Source organism: Bubalus bubalis, chromosome 18 (assembly GCF_019923935.1).
Source record: "Bubalus bubalis isolate 160015118507 breed Murrah chromosome 18, NDDB_SH_1, whole genome shotgun sequence".
Taxonomy (NCBI): Eukaryota; Metazoa; Chordata; class Mammalia; order Artiodactyla; family Bovidae; genus Bubalus; species Bubalus bubalis.
Genome location: NC_059174.1, coordinates 7029243 through 7048934, shown reverse-complemented (window position 1 = coordinate 7048934; position 19692 = coordinate 7029243). Strand labels below are relative to the sequence as shown.

Below are 19692 nucleotides of genomic sequence, written 5' to 3'. Positions count from 1 at the left end.
TGGTGGTTCGATGGTTACGAATTTGCCTGCCAATGCAGGGGAAACAGACTCAATCCCTGCTCTGGGAAGATTCCACATGCATGGAGGCAACTATGCCCATGCACCACATCTACTGAACCCTCTCTCAAGAGAAGGTGCCAGTGAGAAGCCCATACACCACAACTGGAGTGCAGCCTCCACTCACAGCTAGAGAAAGCCCGGCCAGCCGCAGCCAGGCCAGTGCAGCCGAGATAAGTCATTCGATACATCTTAAAACAGACAGACAGAAAAGCAATCAGCTGGGAAAGGAGAGGGCCGAGGCCTTGAGGGACAGATGGGCTTCAGTTGTACCCATAATGTTTTTTAATTTAAAAAATTTTAACAGTTAATGTTTTTTAGGGATTCAGATCAGTACATTTATTATTTAAAAGAGGAAGAAACATGCCAGCAAAGGATACAATCCTATTTAAAGCAACTCCTTTCTCCCCATAAAATTATATATACATTGTGTTTTAATCTTTTTAATTCAAGTGAATAATCAGAAATTTCTCTTATTTTTTGGATGAATCTCAACAAAACCGTGCTGAGTGAAAAAAAAGTCAGTCTCAAGAGGCTACATCCTGTGTGATTCCATCTATTGAACAACCTTCTGGATGTGACAGAATTATGGAAATGGAGGACAGATTGCTGGGTGCCAGAGGTTTGGGGGCTTGCTGCAAAAAGGGTTCCATGAGGCACTCTGGTGTTTATGGAAATGCCCCATGGCTGGGCTGAATTGGGGTCCACTTCCTGGTTATGATGTCGCACTATAGTTTTGAAAGATGTTGCCATGGCGGAAGCCGGGTAGAGTACACAGGATCTATGTTATTTCTTACAATTTCATGTGAATCCTTAGTGATCTCAAAATAAAACAATTATTAGGGGAAAAAAAGGATATAAGGCAAATATGCAAAAGGTTAACATCTATGCTCTGTGGGTCGTGGAAAATCTGTTGTATTTGTTCTATCATCGTTATTGTTTTTGGAGTGTTTGAAATACTTAGTAGAAATAAAGCTTCCTGGGACTTCCCTGGTGGCCCAGTGGTTAAGACTTCGCCTCCCAGTGCAGGGGGTGCAGGTCTGATCCCTGGTTGAGGAGCTAAGATCCAACATGCCTCCGGGCCACAAAACAAAACCATAAAACAGAAGCAGCATTGTGACAAATTCAATATTTTAAAAATTGTCAAAAAAAAAAAAATACCCTTCCAGAATTATCTAGGCAGTCTTAGACATGTGTGTCCTTGCTCAGAACCAGCTCCTGGTTTGCTCAGGCTAGTGCGATGGAGGAACAAGCCGGAGGAGTTTTGCAGGTGGTGGTGCTGATCCAACTGAAAACCATGCTCCTGACTTCTTACTGTCCTTGTTTAACCTGGGAAGACACTTAACCCTCCTCGAGGGCTGGGACACCCTGCTTCCTCTCCACCCCACAGGACTCTGCTGAATCTCCTGGGCATGTCAGCGAAATGGGCAAAATCACACTTCTGATTCTTGGTGGCCGTTCAGTTCAGTTCAGTCACTCAGTCGTGTCCAACTCCTTGTGACTCCATGGACTGCAGCATGCCAGGCCTCCCTGTACATCACCAACTCACGGAGTTTACCCAAACTCATGTCCATTGAGTCGGTGATGCCATCCAGCCATCTCACCCTCTGTCATCCCCTTCTCCACCCACCCTCAATCTTTCCCAGCATCAGGGGCTTCTCAAATGAGTCAGTTCTTCGCATCAGGTGGCCAAAGTATTGGAGTTTCAGCTCTAACATTAGTCCTTCCAAAGAATATTTGGGAGGCTGAATATTTACTTCTAGACTAAAAGAACTGTCACAAGGAAGTCTGCCTTGTCAGCAGAATGCTTCAGTTTTGGGTATGGCCAGAAAGTTCATTTGGTTTTTCCATGACATCTTATGGAAAACCCTGAACAAACATTTTGGCCAATTAAAAAAAAAAAAAAGAGAGATGGCATAACTATCAGAACTTTAAATCACAAATTTACAATACATTCAAAAGGGACTAAATGAGACATGTAAAGAGTTTAAATGTAAAAATAGAAAGGACTGTGCAAAAGATCACTTGGATTGGATTATAATCTCAGGAATCTTTAAAGAGTGAAGTGTTTTCAGCCTGGCATCACAGGGCAGAATTTGGCTGTTGCAGGTCTATTCACATGGATTCTGAATGACGATCAGAAGTCATTCCTTATCTGTGGAGAGAGATGGACAAAGTTAATCCACCCTAAAAATTTCTTGTGGTTAGTCACTAAGTCGTGTTTGACTCTCTGCGACCCCATGGGCTGTTCCCCATCAGGCTCCTCTGTCCATGGGTTTTCCCAGGCAAGAATACTGGAATGGGTTGCCATTTCCTACTCCAAGGGATCTTCCTGGCCCAGGGATCAAACCTGCATCTCCTGCATTGGCAGGCAGATTCCTTACCACTGAGCCACCAGCAGAGCCCACCTTATGTGTTCAGTTCAGTTCAGTTCAGTCCCTCAGTCGTATCCGACTCTTTGTGACCCCATGAATTGCAGCACGCCAGGCCTCCCTGTCCATCACCAACTCCCAGAGTTCACTCAGACTCATGTCCATCGAGTCGTTGATGCCATCCAGTCATCTAATCCTCTGTCGTCCCCTTCTCCTCCTGCCCCCCATCCCTCCCAGCATCAGAGTCTTTTCCAATGAGTCAACTCTTTGCATGAGGTGGCCAAAGTACTGGAGTTTCAGCTTTAGCATCAGTCCTTCCAAAGAAATCCCAGGGCTGATCTCCTTGCAGAACAGAATGGACTGCAATGAGAATGGACTGGGTGGATCTCCTTGGGAGTCCAAGGGACTCTCAAGGGTCTTCTCCAACACCACAGTTCAAAAGCGTCAATTCTTCAGTGCTCAGCTTTCTTCACAGTCCAACTCTCACATCCATACATGACCACAGGAAAAACCATAGCCTTGACTTAAATGGACCTTTGTTGGCAAAGTAATGTCTCTGCTTTTGAATATGCTATCTAGGTTGGTCATAACTTTCCTTCCAAGGAGTAAGCGTCTTTTAATTTCATGGCTGCAATCACCATCTGCAGTGATTTTAGAGCCCCCCAAAATAAAGTCTGACACTGTTTCCCCATCTATTTCCCATGAAGGGATGGGACCAGATGCCATGATCTTCGTTTTCTGAATGTTGAGCTTTAAGCCAACTTTTTCACTCTCCACTTTCACTTTCATCAAGAGGCTTTTGAGTTCCTCTTCACTTTCTGCCATAAGCGTGGTGTCATCTGCATATCTGAGGTTATTGATATTTCTCCCGCAATCTTGATTCCAACTTTTGCTTCTTCCAGCCCAGCGTTTCTCATGATGTACTCTGCATAGAAGTTAAATAAGGAGGGTGACAATATACAGCCTTGATGTACTCCTTTTCCTATTTGGAACCAGTCTGTTGTTCCATGTCCAGTTCTAACTGTTGCTTCCTGACCTGCATATAGGTTTCTCAAGAGGCAGGTCAGGTGGTCTGGTATTCCCATCTCTTGAAGAATTTTCCACAGTTCATTGTGATCCACACAGTCAAAAGCTTTGGCATAGTCAATAAAGCAGAAATTGACATTTTTCTGGAACTCTCTTGCTTTTCCCATGATCCAGCAGATGTTGGCAATTTGATCTCTGGTTCCTCTGCCTTTTCTAAAACCAGCTTGAACATCAGGAAGTTCACGGTTCACGTACTGCTGAAGCCTGGCTTGGAGAATTTTGAGCATTACTTCACTAGCGTGTGAGATGAGTGCAATAGTGCGGTAGTTTGAGCATTCTTTGGCATTGCCTTTCTTTGGGATTGTGTTAGGCTATCCTAAAAATTAAATTTAATAAATGAATTCAGCTCATCTGCTTGTCTCTTCAGCACATCGCTTGGACCTTGTGTAGACCAGTGGTTTACCAGCCTGGCTGCACGTCAGAATCACCTGTTGAGCTTTCAAAAACAAAAAAACCATTACCTGGGGCCCAGCCCCAGAGATTTGACTTTATTGGTCTGGGGTGGAGTTACAGGTATCAGTAAAATTTTATTTATTTTTAATTAAATGATAATTGCTTTATAGAATTTTGTTTTCTGTCAAACCTCAACATGAATCAGCCATAGGTATACATATATTTCCTGCCCTTTGAACCTCCCTCCTATCTCCCACCCCATCCCACCCCTCTAGGTTGATACAGAGCCCCTGTATCAACTAATCTGAAGTCAGGAAGATTGATTCCTCCAGCTCCATTCTTCTTTCTCAAGACTGCTTTTGCTATTCAGGGTCTTCTGCATTTCCATATGAATTTTTTTGTTCTAGTTCTGTGAAAAATGTCATTGGTAATTGAGTTTCCTAAGCCACACTGCAAATTCCCATTGGCTATTTTACATATGGTAATGCAAGTTTCCATGATGCTCTTTCCAACATCTCGCCCTCTCCTCTCCTCTCCCCATGTCCATAAGTCTATTCTCTATGTCTGTTTCTCCATTGCTGCCCTGTAAATAAATTCTTCAGTACCATTTTTCTGGATTCCATATATATGTGTTAGAATACAATATTTATATTTCTCTTTCTGACTTACTTCACTCTGGATAATAGAGTCTAGGTTCATCCACTTCATCAGAACTGTATCAAATACATTCCTTTTTATGGCTGAGTAATTGAAATCAGATTGATTATATTCTTTGCAGCCAAAGATGGAGAAGCTCTATACAGTCAGCAAAAACAAGACCAGGAGCTGACTGTGGCTCAGACCATGAACTCCTTATTGCCAAATTCAGACTTAAGTTGAAGAAAGTAGGGAAAACCACTAGACCATTCAGGTATGACCTAAATCAAATCCCTTATGATTATATAGTGGAAGTGAGAACTAGATTTAAGGGCCTAGATCTGATAGATAGAGTGCCTGATGAACTATGGAATGAGGTTCGTGACATTGTACAGGAGACAGGGATCAAGACCATTCCCATAGAAAAGAAATGCAAAAAAGCAAAATGGCTGTCTGGGGAGGCCTTACAAATAGCTGTGAAAAGAAGAGAAGTGAAAAGCAAAGGAGAAAAGGAAAGATATAAACATCTGAATGCAGAGTTCCAAAGAATAACAAGAACAGATAAGAAAGCCTTCTTCAGCGATCAATGCAAAGAAATAGAGGAAAACACAGAATGGGAATGACTAGGGATCTCTTCAAGAAAATCAGAGATACCAAAGGAACATTTCATGCAAAGATGAGCTTGATAAAGGACAGAAATGGTATGGACCTAACAGAAGCAGAAGATATTAAGAAGAGGTGGCAAGAATACACAGAAGAACTGTACAAAAAAAGATCTTCACGACCCAGATAATCACGATGGTGTGATCACTCACCTAGAGCCAGACATCCTGGAATGTGAAGTCCAGTGGGCTTTAGAAAGCATCACTACAAACAAAGCTAGTGGAGGTGATGGAATTCCAGTTGAGCTATTCCAAATCCTGGAAGATGATGCTGTGAAAGTGCTGCACTCAATATGCCAGCAAATTTGGAAAACTCAGCAGTGGCCACAGGACTGGAAAAGGTCAGTTTTCATTCCAATCCCAAAGAAAGGCAATGCCAAAGAATGCTCAAACTACCGCAGAATTGCACTCATCTCACACGCTAGTAAAGTAATGCTCAAAATTCTCCAAGCCAGGCTTCAGCAATATGTGAACCGTGAACTTCCTGATGTTCAAGCTGGTTTTATAAAAGGCAGAGGAACCAGAGATCAAATTGCCAACATACACTGGATCATGGAAAAAGCAAGAGAGTTCCAGAAAAGCATCTATTTCTGCTTTATTGACTATGCCAAAGCTTTTGACTGTGTGGATCACAATGAACTGTGGAAAATTCTTCAAGAGATGGGAATACCAGAACACCTGATCTGCCTCTTGAGAAACCTATATGCAGGTCAGGAAGCAACAGTTAGAACTGGACATGGAACAACAGACTGGTTCCAAATAGGAAAAGGAGTACGTCAAGGCTGTATATTGTCACCCTGCTTATTTAACTTATATGCAGAGTACATCATGAGAAACTCTGGACTGGAAGAAACACAAACTGGAATCAAGATTGCTGGGAGAAACATCAATAACCTCAGATATGCAGATGACGCCACCCTTATGGCAGAAAGTGAAGAGGAACTCAAAAGCCTCTTGATGAAAGTGAAAGTGGAGAGTGAAAAAGTTGGCTTAAAGCTCAACATTCAGAAAACGAAGATCATGGCATCTGGTCCCATCCCTTCATGGGAAATAGATGGGGAAACAGTGGAAACAGTGTCAGACTTTATTTTGGGGGGCTCCAAAATCACTGCAGATGGTGACTGCAGCCATGAAATTAAAAGACGCTTACTCCTTGGAAGGAAAGTTATGACCAACCTAGATAGCATATTCAAAAGCAGAGACATTACTTTGCCAACAAAGGTTCGTCTAGTCAAGGCTATGGTTTTTCCTGTGGTCATGTATGGATGTGAGAGTTGGACTGTGAAGAAGCCTGAGTGCCGAAGAATTGATGCTTTTGAACTGTGGTGTTGGAGAAGACTCTTGAGAGTCCCTTGGACTGCAAGGAGATCCAACCAGTCCATTCTGAAGGAGATCAGCCCTGGGATTTCTTTGGAAGGACTGATGCTGAAGCTGAAACTCCAGTACTTTGGCCACCTGATGCGAAGAGTTGACTCATTGGAAAAGACTCTGATGCTGGGAGGGATGGGGGGCAGGAGGAGAAGGGGACGACAGAGGATGAGATGGCTGGATGGCATCACTGACTTGATGGATGTGAGTCTGGGTGAACTCCGGGAGATGGTGATGGACAGGGAGGCCTGGCATGCTGCGATTCATGGGGTCACAGAGTCGGACACGGCTGAGCGACTGATCTGATCTGAATATTCCATTGTGTATATGTACCACAACTTCTTTATCCGTTCATCTGATGATGGACATCTAGGTTGCTTCCATGTTCTAGCTTTGTAAATAGTGCTGCAATGAACAGTGGGATACCTGTGTCTTTTTCAATTTTGGTTTACTCAGGGTATATGCCCAGGAGTGGGATTGCTGGGTCATATGGTGGTTTTATTCCCATTATTTTAAGGAATCGCCATACCATCTTCCATAGTGGCTGTGTCAATTGACATTCCCACCAACAGTGAAAGAATGATCCCTTTTCTCCACATCCTCTCCAGTATTTATTGTTTGTAGACTTTTTGATGATGGCCATTCTGACTGGTGTGAGGTGCTATCTCATTGTAGTTTTGATTGCATATCTCTAATAATGAGTGATGCTGAGCATCTTTTCATGCGTTTATTAGCCATCTGTGTCTTCTTTGGAGAAATAACTGTTTAGGTTTTTCCCCCACTTTTTGATTGGGTTGTTTGTTTTTCTGCTATTGAGTTGTATGAGCTGCTTGTATATTTTGGAAATTAATCCTTTGTCCGTTGTTTCATTTGCTATTATTTTCTCCCATTCTGAGGGTTGTCTTTCCACCTTGCTTATAGTTTCCTTTGCAGTGCAAAAGCTTTTTAAGTTTAATCAGGTCCCACTTATTTACTTTTGTTTTTATTTCCATTACTCTAGGAGGTGGGCCATAGAGGATCTTGCTTTGATTTATGTCATCGAGTGTTCTGCCTATGTTTTCATCTAAGAGTTTTATAGTTTCTGGTCTTACACTTAGGTCTTTAATCCATTTTGAGTTGATCTTTGTGTAGGTGTTAGGAAGTGTTCTAATTTCATTCTTTTCCATGTAGCTGTCCAGTTTTCCCAGCACCATTTTTTGAAGGGGCTGTCTTTGCCCCATTGTATATTATTGCCTCTTTTGTCAAAAATAAGGTACCCATAGGTGCATGGATTTATTTCTGGGCCTCTACCTTGTTCCAATGGTCTATAATTCTATTCTTGTGCCAGTACCATACTGTCTTGATGACTGTAGCTTTGTAGTATAATCTGAAGTCAGGAAGGTTGATTCCTCCAGCTCCATTCTTCTTTCTCAAGACTGCTTTTGCTATTCAGGGTCTTTTGCATTTCCATATGAATTTTTTTGTTCTAGTTCTGTGAAAAATGTCATTGGTAATTTGATAGGGATCACATTGAATCTGTAGATTGCATTGGTAGTATAGTCATTTCCACAGAATTGATTCTTCCTACCCAAGAACATGGAATATCTATCTGTTCACATCATCTTTGATTTCTTTCATCAGTGTCTTATAATTTTCTGTGTACAGTTCTTTTGTCTCCTTAGGTAAGTTTATTCCTAGATATTTTATTCTTTTTGTTGCAGTGGTGAATGGGATTGATTCCTTAATTTCTCTGAGTTTTCTTTGTTAGTATATAGAAATGCAAGTGATTTCTGTGTATTGATTTTATATCCTAAAACCTTGCTAAATTCACTGATGAGCTCTAGTAATTTTCTGATACTATCTTTAGGGTTTTCTATGTACAGTATCATGTCATCTGCAAACAGTGAGAGCTTTACTTCTTCTTTTCTCATCTGGATTATTTTTATTTCTTTTTCTTCTCTGATTGCCACAGCGAGGACTTCCAAAACTATGTTGAATAACAGTGGTGAAAGTGACACTCTCATCTTGTTCCCAGTCTTAGGGGGAATGCTTTCAGTTTTTCACCATTGAGAATAATGTTTGCTGTAGGTTTATCATATATGGCCTTTACTATGTTGAGGTAGATTCCTTCTATGCCTATTTTTAAAAGAGTTTTAATCATAAATGGGTGCTGAATTTTGTCAAAGTCTCTTTCTGCATCTATTGAGATTACCATATGGTTTTTATCTTTCTATTTGTTAATATGGTGTATCATATTGATTGATTTGCATATATTGAAGAATCCTTGCATCCCTGGAATAAACCCAACTTGATCATGGTGTATGAGCTTTTTGATGTGTTGCTGAATTCTGTTTGCTAAACTTTTGTTGAGGAGTTTTGCATCTATGCTCATCAGTGATACTGGCCTGTAGTTTTCTTTTTGTGTGTTGTCTTCGACTGGTTTTGGTATCAGGGTGATGGTGGCCTTGTAAAATCAGTTTGGAAGTGTTCCTACCTGTGAAATCTTTTGAAAGAGTTTTAGAAGGATAGGCATTAGCTCTTATCTAAACATTTGATAGAATTCTCCTATGAAGCCATCTGGTCCTGGGCTTTTGTCTTTTGGGAGATTTTTGATCACAGCTTCAATTTCAGTGCTTGTAATTGGATTCATAATTTCTATTTCTTCCAGGTTCAGTCTTGGAATATTGAACTTTTCTAAGAATCTGTCCATTTCTTCCAAGTTACCATTTTATTGCCATATAGTTGTTCATAATAGTCTCCTATAATCCTTTGTATTTCTGCATTGTCTGTTGTAACCTCTCCTTTTTCATTTCTAATTTTGTTTGATTCTTTCTCTTTTTTTGTTAATGAGTCTGGCTAAAGGTTTGTCTATTTTGTTTATCTTCTCAAAGACCAGCTTTTAGTTTTATTAATCTTTACTACTGTTTCAGAAACTTATTTATTATATAGTTAAATCACAAATTTATCATACATTCAAAAGGGATTAAATAAGACATGTAAAGAGTTTAAATGTAAAAATAGAAAGGACTGTCCAAAAGATCACTTGGATTGGATTATAATCTCAGGAATCTTTAGAGAGTGAAGTGTTTTCAGCCTGGCATCACAGGGCAGAATTTGGCTGTTGCAGGTCTATTCACATGGATTCTGAATGACGATCAAAAGATATTCCTTATCTGTGGAGAGAGATGGACAAAGTTAATCCACCCTAAAAATTGGTTGACTCTCTGCGACCCCATGGGCTGTTCCCCCCCAGGCTCCTCTGTCCATGGGTTTTCTCAGGTAAGAATACTGGAATGGGTTGCCATTTCCCACTCCAAGGGATCTTCTTGGCCCAGGGATCAGACCTGCATCTCCTGCAGTGGTGGGCAGATTCCTCACCACTGAACCACCAGGGGAGCCCATCTTATGTGTTAGGCTACCCTAAAAATTAAATTTAATAAAAGAATGCTTCAGCTCATCTGCTTGTCTCTTCAGCACATTGCTTCGACCTTGTGTAGACCAGTGGTTTGCCAGCCTGGCTGCACGTCAGAATCACCTGTTGAGCTACCTGGGCCCAGCCCCAGAGTCTATTGGTCTGAGGTGGAGTTCCAGGTATCAGTAAAAATTTTTAAAAAGATCTCCAAGCAATTCTAATGTGCGCCTTGTGTGAGAACACAGGTGCAGGTAAAGCTTTATTTAGTTTGTGGGCGACTCTGATTTTACAGCTGCATTATAGAGAAGTTTGCTCTAGACTAGATTGAGGAACATGAGTCCTGTTTTACACTGACATCCACTAACATAGTGAATGCACCTCCTTCGAGGAAAGAAGCATTTCTGTGGCGGCTGGCTTTTAGTGGCCCCAGTGAATGGGCTCCACCCCAGGGAAGGTTTGAGACCCAACAGACCTTTGACCCACCCTCTGCTTTATCCCCTGGATAGGAGACATTTCTCCCACTCTTCAGGAGGTCCGTGTGCTAAGTTCACGTAACAGGAAATCCATACCTCCTAAACGTTTTACTAACAACAGGTACAAACGGGCAAAATCCAACTTCTTGACTAATTTCAAGGAATTTTCAGAATCAAACTTCATTTTACAATTGAGGAACATGATGTGTCGTAGTGTATGTTAAGACCCACAATCCCCATCCTTTGAGACACAAAGCCTTTATCCAGTAAAGTAGAAAGATGCCTGAAATGTGACATGAAATGGGCCAGATTACCTGGAGCTACCATGATTTCATGTTTCTTGGATCTGATCCTAAGAAAAGTTAGGTCGTTCTGAGGGTCAATGTCACGGACGGTGCTCTTGGCTTTCATGGTCAGCTGATGAAGGAGACCTGCGTACTGAACTGTTGTTGAGTTGTCCAAGGTTGTTCGAATGGGAATGCCTAGTACAAGATTTAATTAAGGGTTAAACATTTTTTTTTCTTTTTATAAAAGTAATAGGTGCATCATAGAAATACTGGAAAATACTGGTCATTTTAAAAAGGAAGAAAAAGTGATGACTCATATTACTCACTGGAACAATTTTAATTTATTTCCTTCCAATCTTTCTGCCTCCACATGGATTTTAAAATTTAGTTGGATCAAATTATAAAAGTAGATTTGACTGTTGCTTTTTTCTTCATTCAAAGGGCAGCATACAAGTTTTCCTTGTTGACGGTGCCATCGACATTATTTTTAATGGCTCTAGACTTTACTATTCTTTGGATACAATATAATATAATCAACCCCCTACTATAGGATTGTTAGGTTGTGTGTTTTTGTTTTTGTACCTAATGGTGATGAACACTTTTGTATACAAATATTTTGGAAGTTGTTAATTGATTATTTCAGTAGTAACATGTTTCTATATGAAATGCATTCCCCTAAGCATCCTGTCTGGAGAAGGCAATGGCACCCCACTCCAGTACTCTTGCCTGGAAAATCCCATGGACAGAGGAGCCTGGTAGGCTGCAGTCCATGGGGTTGCTAAGGGTCGGACACGGCTGAGCGACTTCCCTTTCACTTTTCACTTTCATGCAATGGAGAAGGAAATGGCAACCCTCTCGTGTTCTTGCCTGGAGAATCCCAGGGATGGTGGAGCCTGGTGGGCTGCCATCTATGGGGTTGCACAGAGTTGGACACGACTGAAGCGACTTAGCAGCAGCAGCAAGCATCCTGTCTACAGTGAGGTGAGTTCACTGTGAGAAGCTGTGAAAAGTTCACTTATGACATGGTGCTAGTTTCCTGAGAACAGAGATAGAAGGGGGTATCTGCACCTGCTAGAGAGTGTATCAAAAGGGGTTTTCAGAATTTCTTTGTAACTTCCTCATACAGTATTTTGCAAACCTTAATTTTTATGCTAGAAAACACAGCCACAAAGATGCTGTAGTTTGGCTGGGCATGCCCTGGTTTGCACTCATTCTTGATTTAAGCGTGATTAGATTTGGCTACTTGTGTGCTCTATTGTTTCATTATGAGTGTAAAACAGAAGCTATTAATTTAGCAGAAAAAAACCTAGCCAGACAAATATGCGAGTATAATTTCATTCCGTTCAAATCCATCCAGCCTCTCTTCAGGTCACTCCGTGCTTATTGTGGAACAGGTGCCGTGCTAGCTGTTTTACATATATCATATCTAATCAGAGCCGACCTTCATATTATTTTGAAAACTACCAAATAAGCCAGGGAATTCCAAGGATTTGATTTGCAAATGTGCCTTGAGTTTTGGGGGACACATGAAGGTGAATCTGGGATTGCTGTCAAGTTCCTCAGGAACCCAAATGAAGGCCCATCAATAAAAAAGGCTAAGGTGGCCCTCTTGGTTTTTTCCCTCAGAGAATGTAGCTCCAGAAACTGGTCTGAGTGCTTCTAACTTGGGACTTTGTTTTTCATGAAAACCTTTTGAGAGCCTCGACTCTGACTTTGAAACAGACTAATTTCCTTCCCCTTTAAGAAATCTATTCTCTCCAGAGTAGGTCTTGCCAAACAAGATGAGGAGGACAATATTTATAAGGAAAATCTTTTCAGTAAATAAGGTTTCATAGAAAGCTTGTTAATTTCTGTATTATTGTTTGCTGGCCACTTTCTCTCCAGAAGTCAGTTCTGTCTTTCACACCTGGCGAACCATCACGTATGTGTCTTTACCAAGCAGGAGACTGAAAGTGGAGCAAGCACTCCACCTTTTAAGGGCGCTTTTTGACCAAACAGTTTTATTTTGCATCACGAAGAGTGACTATCTACAAAGTCTGCATTGCTCAGTGTCAAAAAAGAAATACAAGTAGAATAAATTATTTAAAGTGCAGATGACAAGATTATGAATCAGATGCTCGGGCCTACTTAGTCAGTCTATTCATGATCCAAGTCAATAAATAATAGACCTAGCCTTCCTGAATAATAAGTGTGCACCGTGGAAACTCTTGGAGTTCTTCATATCGCTGTGGACCCTTGGGGAAAAAATATCAATCAACAAATATTTATTGAGTTCTTGCTTGGGACCATGTGAGGTAATTAAAAAATAATTTATTAGGAAGTAATTTTAGCACATGGTATAAAATGCACCCACTTCTCCTTCTGAGAGGTAACCACTGCTCTCAGTTTCTTTGGTGTCCTTGCAGAGATAGTCTAAGTCTATTTAAGTATGTTCATGTTTGTATTCTTTAACTGTATCATTCTCTATTCTGTACCTTAACTTCTTCCATTTGATACACTTGGAAAGTTGTTGCCTTCTGTCCACATAAGGCTAGGGCATTCCCGTTAATGGCTGTATAATGCGTCTGTTGAATGGATGCTTTGTAATGCACATAACTAATATATCTTCCCGCCAAGCATTTGGGCTGTTCCCAATCTTTGCCTTTTATAAACAAGGCGACAGAATATGTCTGTGTGGATGCCATTTCACATTTGTATATACATGTGGGTAGGATAAATTCCTCAAATGTAACTTCTAGAACAAAGAGGATAAATCCAATATTCCTAAATTTACGACACTGCTTTAAAAATATGAATCTTTATGATCCCACCAAGGTGGCACTCTTCAACTGTACACTTGTATTTTGGTGCTAGATTATATTTCAAAAATAAAAGGAAATGGCTGGATGGCTGGATAAAATCTAATGAAATCCAAATGATGGATTGTTAGAAATGTCAAGAATATTTAAAATTAAGAGCCTGCAGAAATCAGGCTTATATACATAAGAATATACAACGGATATGACTGTCTAGGAAACAAATATGCATGTTCACCAGTATCTAGTTCAGTGATCAGGACTGTAATATGGTAAACAATGAATTATTTTATAAATGGGGAACCAATGTTAACAAAGAATCTAACAAAAACCTACACCCCTCAGCATTGGGTTAAACTGATAAGCTCATTTCATTGTCATGGATAAGTCTATGTTTCAAATAGTGAAACCAAAGGACTCTGCTGAACATGGCAGAGGATGAGTTTAAATGTATAACATGGTAGAAGGCTTACCTCACCACAATCAAAAACCTAAAAAACTGTTAAAATGATTTGCCGGGAATTAGTCAACTAAAACCATTGGTAGAGAGCAAGAACACACAAACAGCAGCTTAGTCAAATATTTACAGTGTTAAATTTCATGGGACTTCTGAATGCTGCAAAGCTACATTGTAATAAATGGCACTTTTAATAAATTCATTTAAACTTGAGTAGGCTGTTGAGATGGAGTATTTCATTTCATTCGAGTCACACAACTTATACCATATGCTATTAGTAAACATCCTTGTCATACACTCTGGTTGTTAATAATCTGACCATAAAAATAAGCCCCTCATTTATATTTTTTGCAAAAAGGTTGATTTGGCTTTCAGAAAAGTGCCCCGAACCTTAACACAACCTTTTCCTAGTAGAGGTTAATTAGAAGTTAATGAGTATGAAAAATAATATTGTGTTACCCTTGGATGAGAAAAGTGTTAATTGAGAGACCTCAGGAAAATAAAAGTCATTTTTAATTCAACTGCTCAAGAGATAATCACCGTTAACACATCCCTGCCTTTTCTTCCATATTTCAGTGTGTATGTATGCCTGGCTGTATTTAGGATTTAAAAATACTGGGTACTGCTTCGTTTCCTGCTTTTTTTTCATCTAATATTGTGAGTAGTTTTTCATGACTCTAAATATTCTTCAACATTTTAAATAGAGTAATGGTTCATAAAGTAAATGTTACATAATTAATTCAAAAATTTCCCTACTGTTGGGAGAGATTTATTTGCTTATTTGTCTGTGTATTTATTGTGGGAGAACTGGGTTCGATCCCTGGGTTGGGAAGATCTGCTAGAGAAGGGAAAGGGTACCCACTCCAGTATTCTGGCCTGGAGAATTCCATGGACTGTATAGTCCACGGGGTTGCAAAGAGTCAGACAAGACTGAGTGACTTTTGCTTTATTGCTGTTATATATGATGCCTCTCTGAGATCCTTTGCACCTAAATCTTTTCTTCATTACTCCTTAAATAAATTCCCAGGAGTGGAATTACAGATCAAAAGGTATGGATATTTTTCCGACATTTAAAGCATATTGCCAGAATTATGAACTTTAGACTAAGTCTGCCATTAGATACATTGTCCTCAGTGTCAGGATTGGTGAATGAATGTACCTGAGTTAGTCGCTAAGTTGTATCTGACTCTTTGAGACCCCATAGACTGTAGCCCACTAGGCTCCTCTGTCAATGGAATTCTCCAGGCAAGAACACTGGAGTAGGTGGCCATTCCCTTCTCCAGGGGATTTTCCTGAACCAGGGATCGAACCCAGGTCCTCTGCATCGCAGGCAGATTCTTTACTGTCTGAGCCACCAGATGGGTTGAATAGAGTCCCCTCCAAATTTCAAGCCTCCCCTAAACCTCAGAATGTGATCTTATATGGAAATAGGGTCTTTGAAGATGTGAGGTCATACTAGATCAGTGTGGGACCTAACCCAATGACTGGGGTCCTTATAAGAAGAGGAAAAAGAGTATGAAGAGGAAAACGCACATGATGAGGGAGGCAGAGGTGGGAGTGATGCGTTTACAAGCAAACACACAGCAAGGATTGCTGGAACTCACCAGAAGCCGGGAGAGAGGCAAGGAAGGATGCTTCTTTGAAGAGATCCTGGACCACTGACACCTTGATTTCAACATCTAGCCTTCCAGAACTGAGAGAGAATAAACATCTAATCTTTTTAAGCCACTAAGTATGCAGTGCTTTGTTATGGCAGCCAAAGAAAACAAATACAGCCTCTCTGTGAAGTCCTTCAAATCTTAGGGGGTGTGATAGAGCTTATGCAAATGCCTGGAACTAAAATCAGCTCAACCAGAACAATGGACTCAGACTGGATGGCCCCCTGGAAATATTAGGCATAGCTCTTGATTTACCTGTAGGCTGATGTTAAAACCTCTCCCTCCTGATCACTCAAGCTGGGTGAATTTATTACTTGACATTCTCTTGACATTGAGCATTTTTAAATTTTATTATTTTGTAAAACACATCAAATATTTTATCTGTATAAATAAATTAAAAATTTCCACATTCACAGAACTACTTCATTACAATTCTGTTAAGTATTGGGTATTGTGCCTGGCCCTTGACAATTATTATTTCACTTACTTGTCACAATCATCAGTAAAGTAGGTTATTTTCCATTTTTAATAATAAGGGATTGAAGTTGAGAGCTTAAACAGACTTTCAGTGGGTAGTTGCTCAATAAATATTTATTGATGGATTTGCTCCATAATAATGATTAGCTGTGAGAGTCCGTTGCCAAGCACTGAGTTGGCAGTGTGCCAATTCCGTGGTTATACCATGAATTATGTGAAGTAGCTACTCTTGTTTCAACTAACGTTCTGGGATCTGTGGCACCTCTCGCCCTTACAGATGCCTGAATTAGCAATGAAGCCAGCAGAAGCCTTTAAGAGGCTGCCACCATAGCTGAGCATGGAACAACGTGCCAGAGAGAAGGCTCTGTGGACTGTTAATAGGCAAGTTTCTGGAATACGTCTACAGATTTCATAGGTGGAAATGTATTGGCCCTCCTTTAACTATAACCATGAAGACTATACTATAAATTACATTAAAATTAATTCTCAAAGATTTCATTTACTATGGTGAAGGAACAGTTTCTTTTCAAATGAAGATTGAAACTCTGTACACTTTACAATTTCAAAATGAAAGCAAACTGCCAACAATGGTATTCTTATCTTCATTGTAATAGTTTTATAGCTCCTCCTGAAATGTTAGAAGAGAGTTTACCAAAGCTTTAAAAATTAGACAATGTACAGCACTTCTTAGGAATATATATACATTAAAATTTTTATTTCCCTACCTTTTAGCAGAGTGCTTGGCATATAATTAATAGACACTCAATAGATGTTTGATAAGTAAATGATTCAGCTAAAATATGTAAGATATACTTCTGACTTAAAATTCCAAGATGTTTGCCTAAGACTTCAAAGAAAAGGCTCTTGGTCTGCTTCTGCGTGTCAAGAAGGCAGCCTGTGATGTATTTACCTTCTGCATTTACAACCATTGTTCCTATAACCCCTTTATGGCTCTGGATCCTCTTTAGGGTTTCCTCCACCTCTGCCTGGAAGAGATCAGGAAAAAAATTAGCCAGAGTCTTCATGGTGATCCCAGTCCTAACAAGAGTAATGTTTAGAAAGATCCCTATTCCTCTGTCTCCTTAAACTAAGGTATTGGATGTTAAATCTCAGCTTTTGGAAGAGAGCTTTGAAACTGTCAAGACCCATATGCAAACTTATATAAGACTCTCTACATACAACCCTGAAAAATATCTTGCCCCGAACTTTTGTTGATACAGAAATCTTGCCTCACAAGAGCGTACTTCATTTTTATCTGTCTCTATTCACTGGAAAAGTATTCTTTATGTTGAACAGAAATCTGCTCCTGGTCATCTTTCATTCATTGATCTTTCTGTATTCATACAAAAAATCCCATTTCTACATTATAGATTTAAAAAAATATTTATAGAGCTATATTACGGCCTCCTTCCTTCTAAAAGCATCACTTAATAAAAAATCATATTCTCAGTTGTAAATGTCATCTAACTGGGAGTTCAGATGATTAAATTAAAAATATTCTGTGAAAACAATGTATCCCAGGATTCTATTGGTAACTACAACCTGGATCTCAGGGCATGCTGAATGTTCAACCATAAATGTTATAATCCCATTATTGGGTTTTAAATTTAGCTTTCTGAATCTTATGCATAGACTATATTGTACCAGTTTATTTCCTTCTACAAATGCTAAACTAAAGAATATTTTTTTCCAGCCTGCATATTTTTCATAACAGAGTAATCACTGGATATTCTGAATTCAAACAGTATTCTGCAGAGTCTTTTGATGAGAGTTTATAAAATAATTTTGTTTACAACATTGTATGGGTGAATGTTATGTTACTTTTGTCAAAAGACAGTTTTCTTTTGACTCAGTTTTCTTTTGACCCTAACGTGGGCGGGAGCACTTATTTCCTCTTTCCACCACTATAGCAGGTGTTTTCTGAATTTCAGGCATTCGTGTACCAGCTTTTCAATTTCTGCCATTATAAATAACATCTATATTATTCACCCAGCACATTTTTAGAATTATCTCACTGCTAAAAGTTTAAATGAATGCATTTTAAAAGGAAACTATACATCACTACCACAAATGCAAATCCTGTATCATTTGTCACAGGCAGAAATAATCATAAAAAAAGAGAGAACATATTATTAAATTCTACTCCAATGAAAATTATGAGCCTGAGGTTTGCACTTCAGGTGAAAAATCAAAACTACTTGATGATAGATGATAGTGGCATTCAGTTCAGTTCAGTCACTCAGTCGTGTCTGACTCTTTGTGACCCCATGAATTACAGCACGCCAGGCCTCTCTGTCCATCACCAACTCCCGGAGTTCACTCAAACTCATGTCCATTGAGTCGGTGATGCCATCCAGCCATCTCATCCTCTGTCGTCCCCTTCTCCTCCTGCCCCCAATCCCTCCCAGCATCAGAGTCTTTTCCAATGAGTCAACTCTTCGCATGAGGTGGGCAAAGTATTAAAAGGACCTAAAAGTGCCAGAAAGTCTCTCCTGGATATAGTCTAGAGGCTGAAAAAAATGAAAGAGGAATAACTTTCTCTGATGTGATTCACTCTGTGGTTTTTGGTATTTCTGAGCCATCTTAAAGTAGCAACTCATGTTTGCATCTCACTTTGGGAAACACTGCACTAAAGCATAATACCTGTACAGGGGATTAAATACTTTTTCTGTGCCATCTATAGGACAACGTCTACAGCTCCTTACAAGATCTGCTGACCTCTTTATTTCTGTTTTACTTCTCTCTCCCTGGTCGACCCAGCCTGTTCCTCTATTTTCCCAGGTGTTTTTTCCTTTCGTGATTTCTGAGCCCTCTTGATATAGTCTCTTAATTCCCATCGCCAATACCTTTTCATTCCTTTAAAACACACACACACACACACACACACACCAAAAACACTTTTGGTTTGTTCTTTTTCGACCTTTCCTCTTTCTCCATTTTCCTTTTCTTCGCCTCCCTTCTCCCATCCCTACTTCCTCTTTTCTCTTTATTTTTCTTTCTTCTCTCCTCAACAGCTCCTCCTTCTCGCCCCTCTCCATTCCCTTGAGCTCCCTGTCGCATGTCTTTCTTTCCCCTCGGGGTGATTTTTCTCTCCTCCATGGTGCTTCTTCCCCTTTCAAACTTCCCTCGCTGTCGAGGAGATTACTCATTCCCCTCAGGATCTTTCATCCCTTCCGTATCTCTTTCTCGATATTCTTCCTCCTCAAGTATTACTCCCAGAAGACACCCCTAGATATCTATTCCCCAAGAAAGCTTCCCCCATCTACACATCTTCCCTTCCTCCACGGTCGCCCCCTCTGGTCCCTCCAGCGTCTCCGTGCCGCCCCTCCAAGAAGCTTCTGGAGCTCCTAGCCTTCCCTGCGGCCCCGAGAACTGGGCAGCGAAAGGACCCTGCCTGTCGGCACCCTTGGCGGGCGGGTTGTTGACAGAGATCCCGGATTTACCATCTTAATGGGCGGCGAGACTCTGGGCTCAGACCTGCGCCACTGCGGCCTTGGATGTCAACAACGCTTCCAGCCGTTGCTAGGAGACAGTGGAGGAAGTGATCTCCCGGAAGCGTGGGTACCGGGGCCTGCGTGCG

The 19692-nt window shown here is 40.4% G+C and overlaps 1 protein-coding gene across 1 annotated transcript; it reads right to left on the bottom strand.

Annotated features, from left to right (window-relative positions):
- Positions 1 to 9477: 9477 nt before the first annotated feature.
- Positions 9478 to 19692, bottom strand: DYNLRB2 (dynein light chain roadblock-type 2). The gene is made up of 4 exons (XM_006041951.3): positions 19556 to 19692; positions 17023 to 17098; positions 10753 to 10920; positions 9478 to 9726 (listed from the first exon to the last, which is right to left on the bottom strand). Exons 1-4 carry the CDS (start codon positions 19556 to 19558, stop codon positions 9683 to 9685), a joined length of 291 nt encoding a protein of 96 aa, XP_006042013.1. The 5' UTR covers positions 19559 to 19692; the 3' UTR covers positions 9478 to 9682.

Bases quoted from the DNA above. Each gene is read 5' to 3' on its own strand.
- DYNLRB2 (XM_006041951.3), bottom strand. The intron at 10,921-17,022 runs GTAAATACATCA...ATCTTGTACTAG, and splicing joins AATGGTTGTAAATGCAGAAG to GCATTCCCATTCGAACAACC. The intron at 9,727-10,752 runs GTAATCTGGCCC...CTCTCTCCACAG, and splicing joins TGAAATCATGGTAGCTCCAG to ATAAGGAATATCTTTTGATC.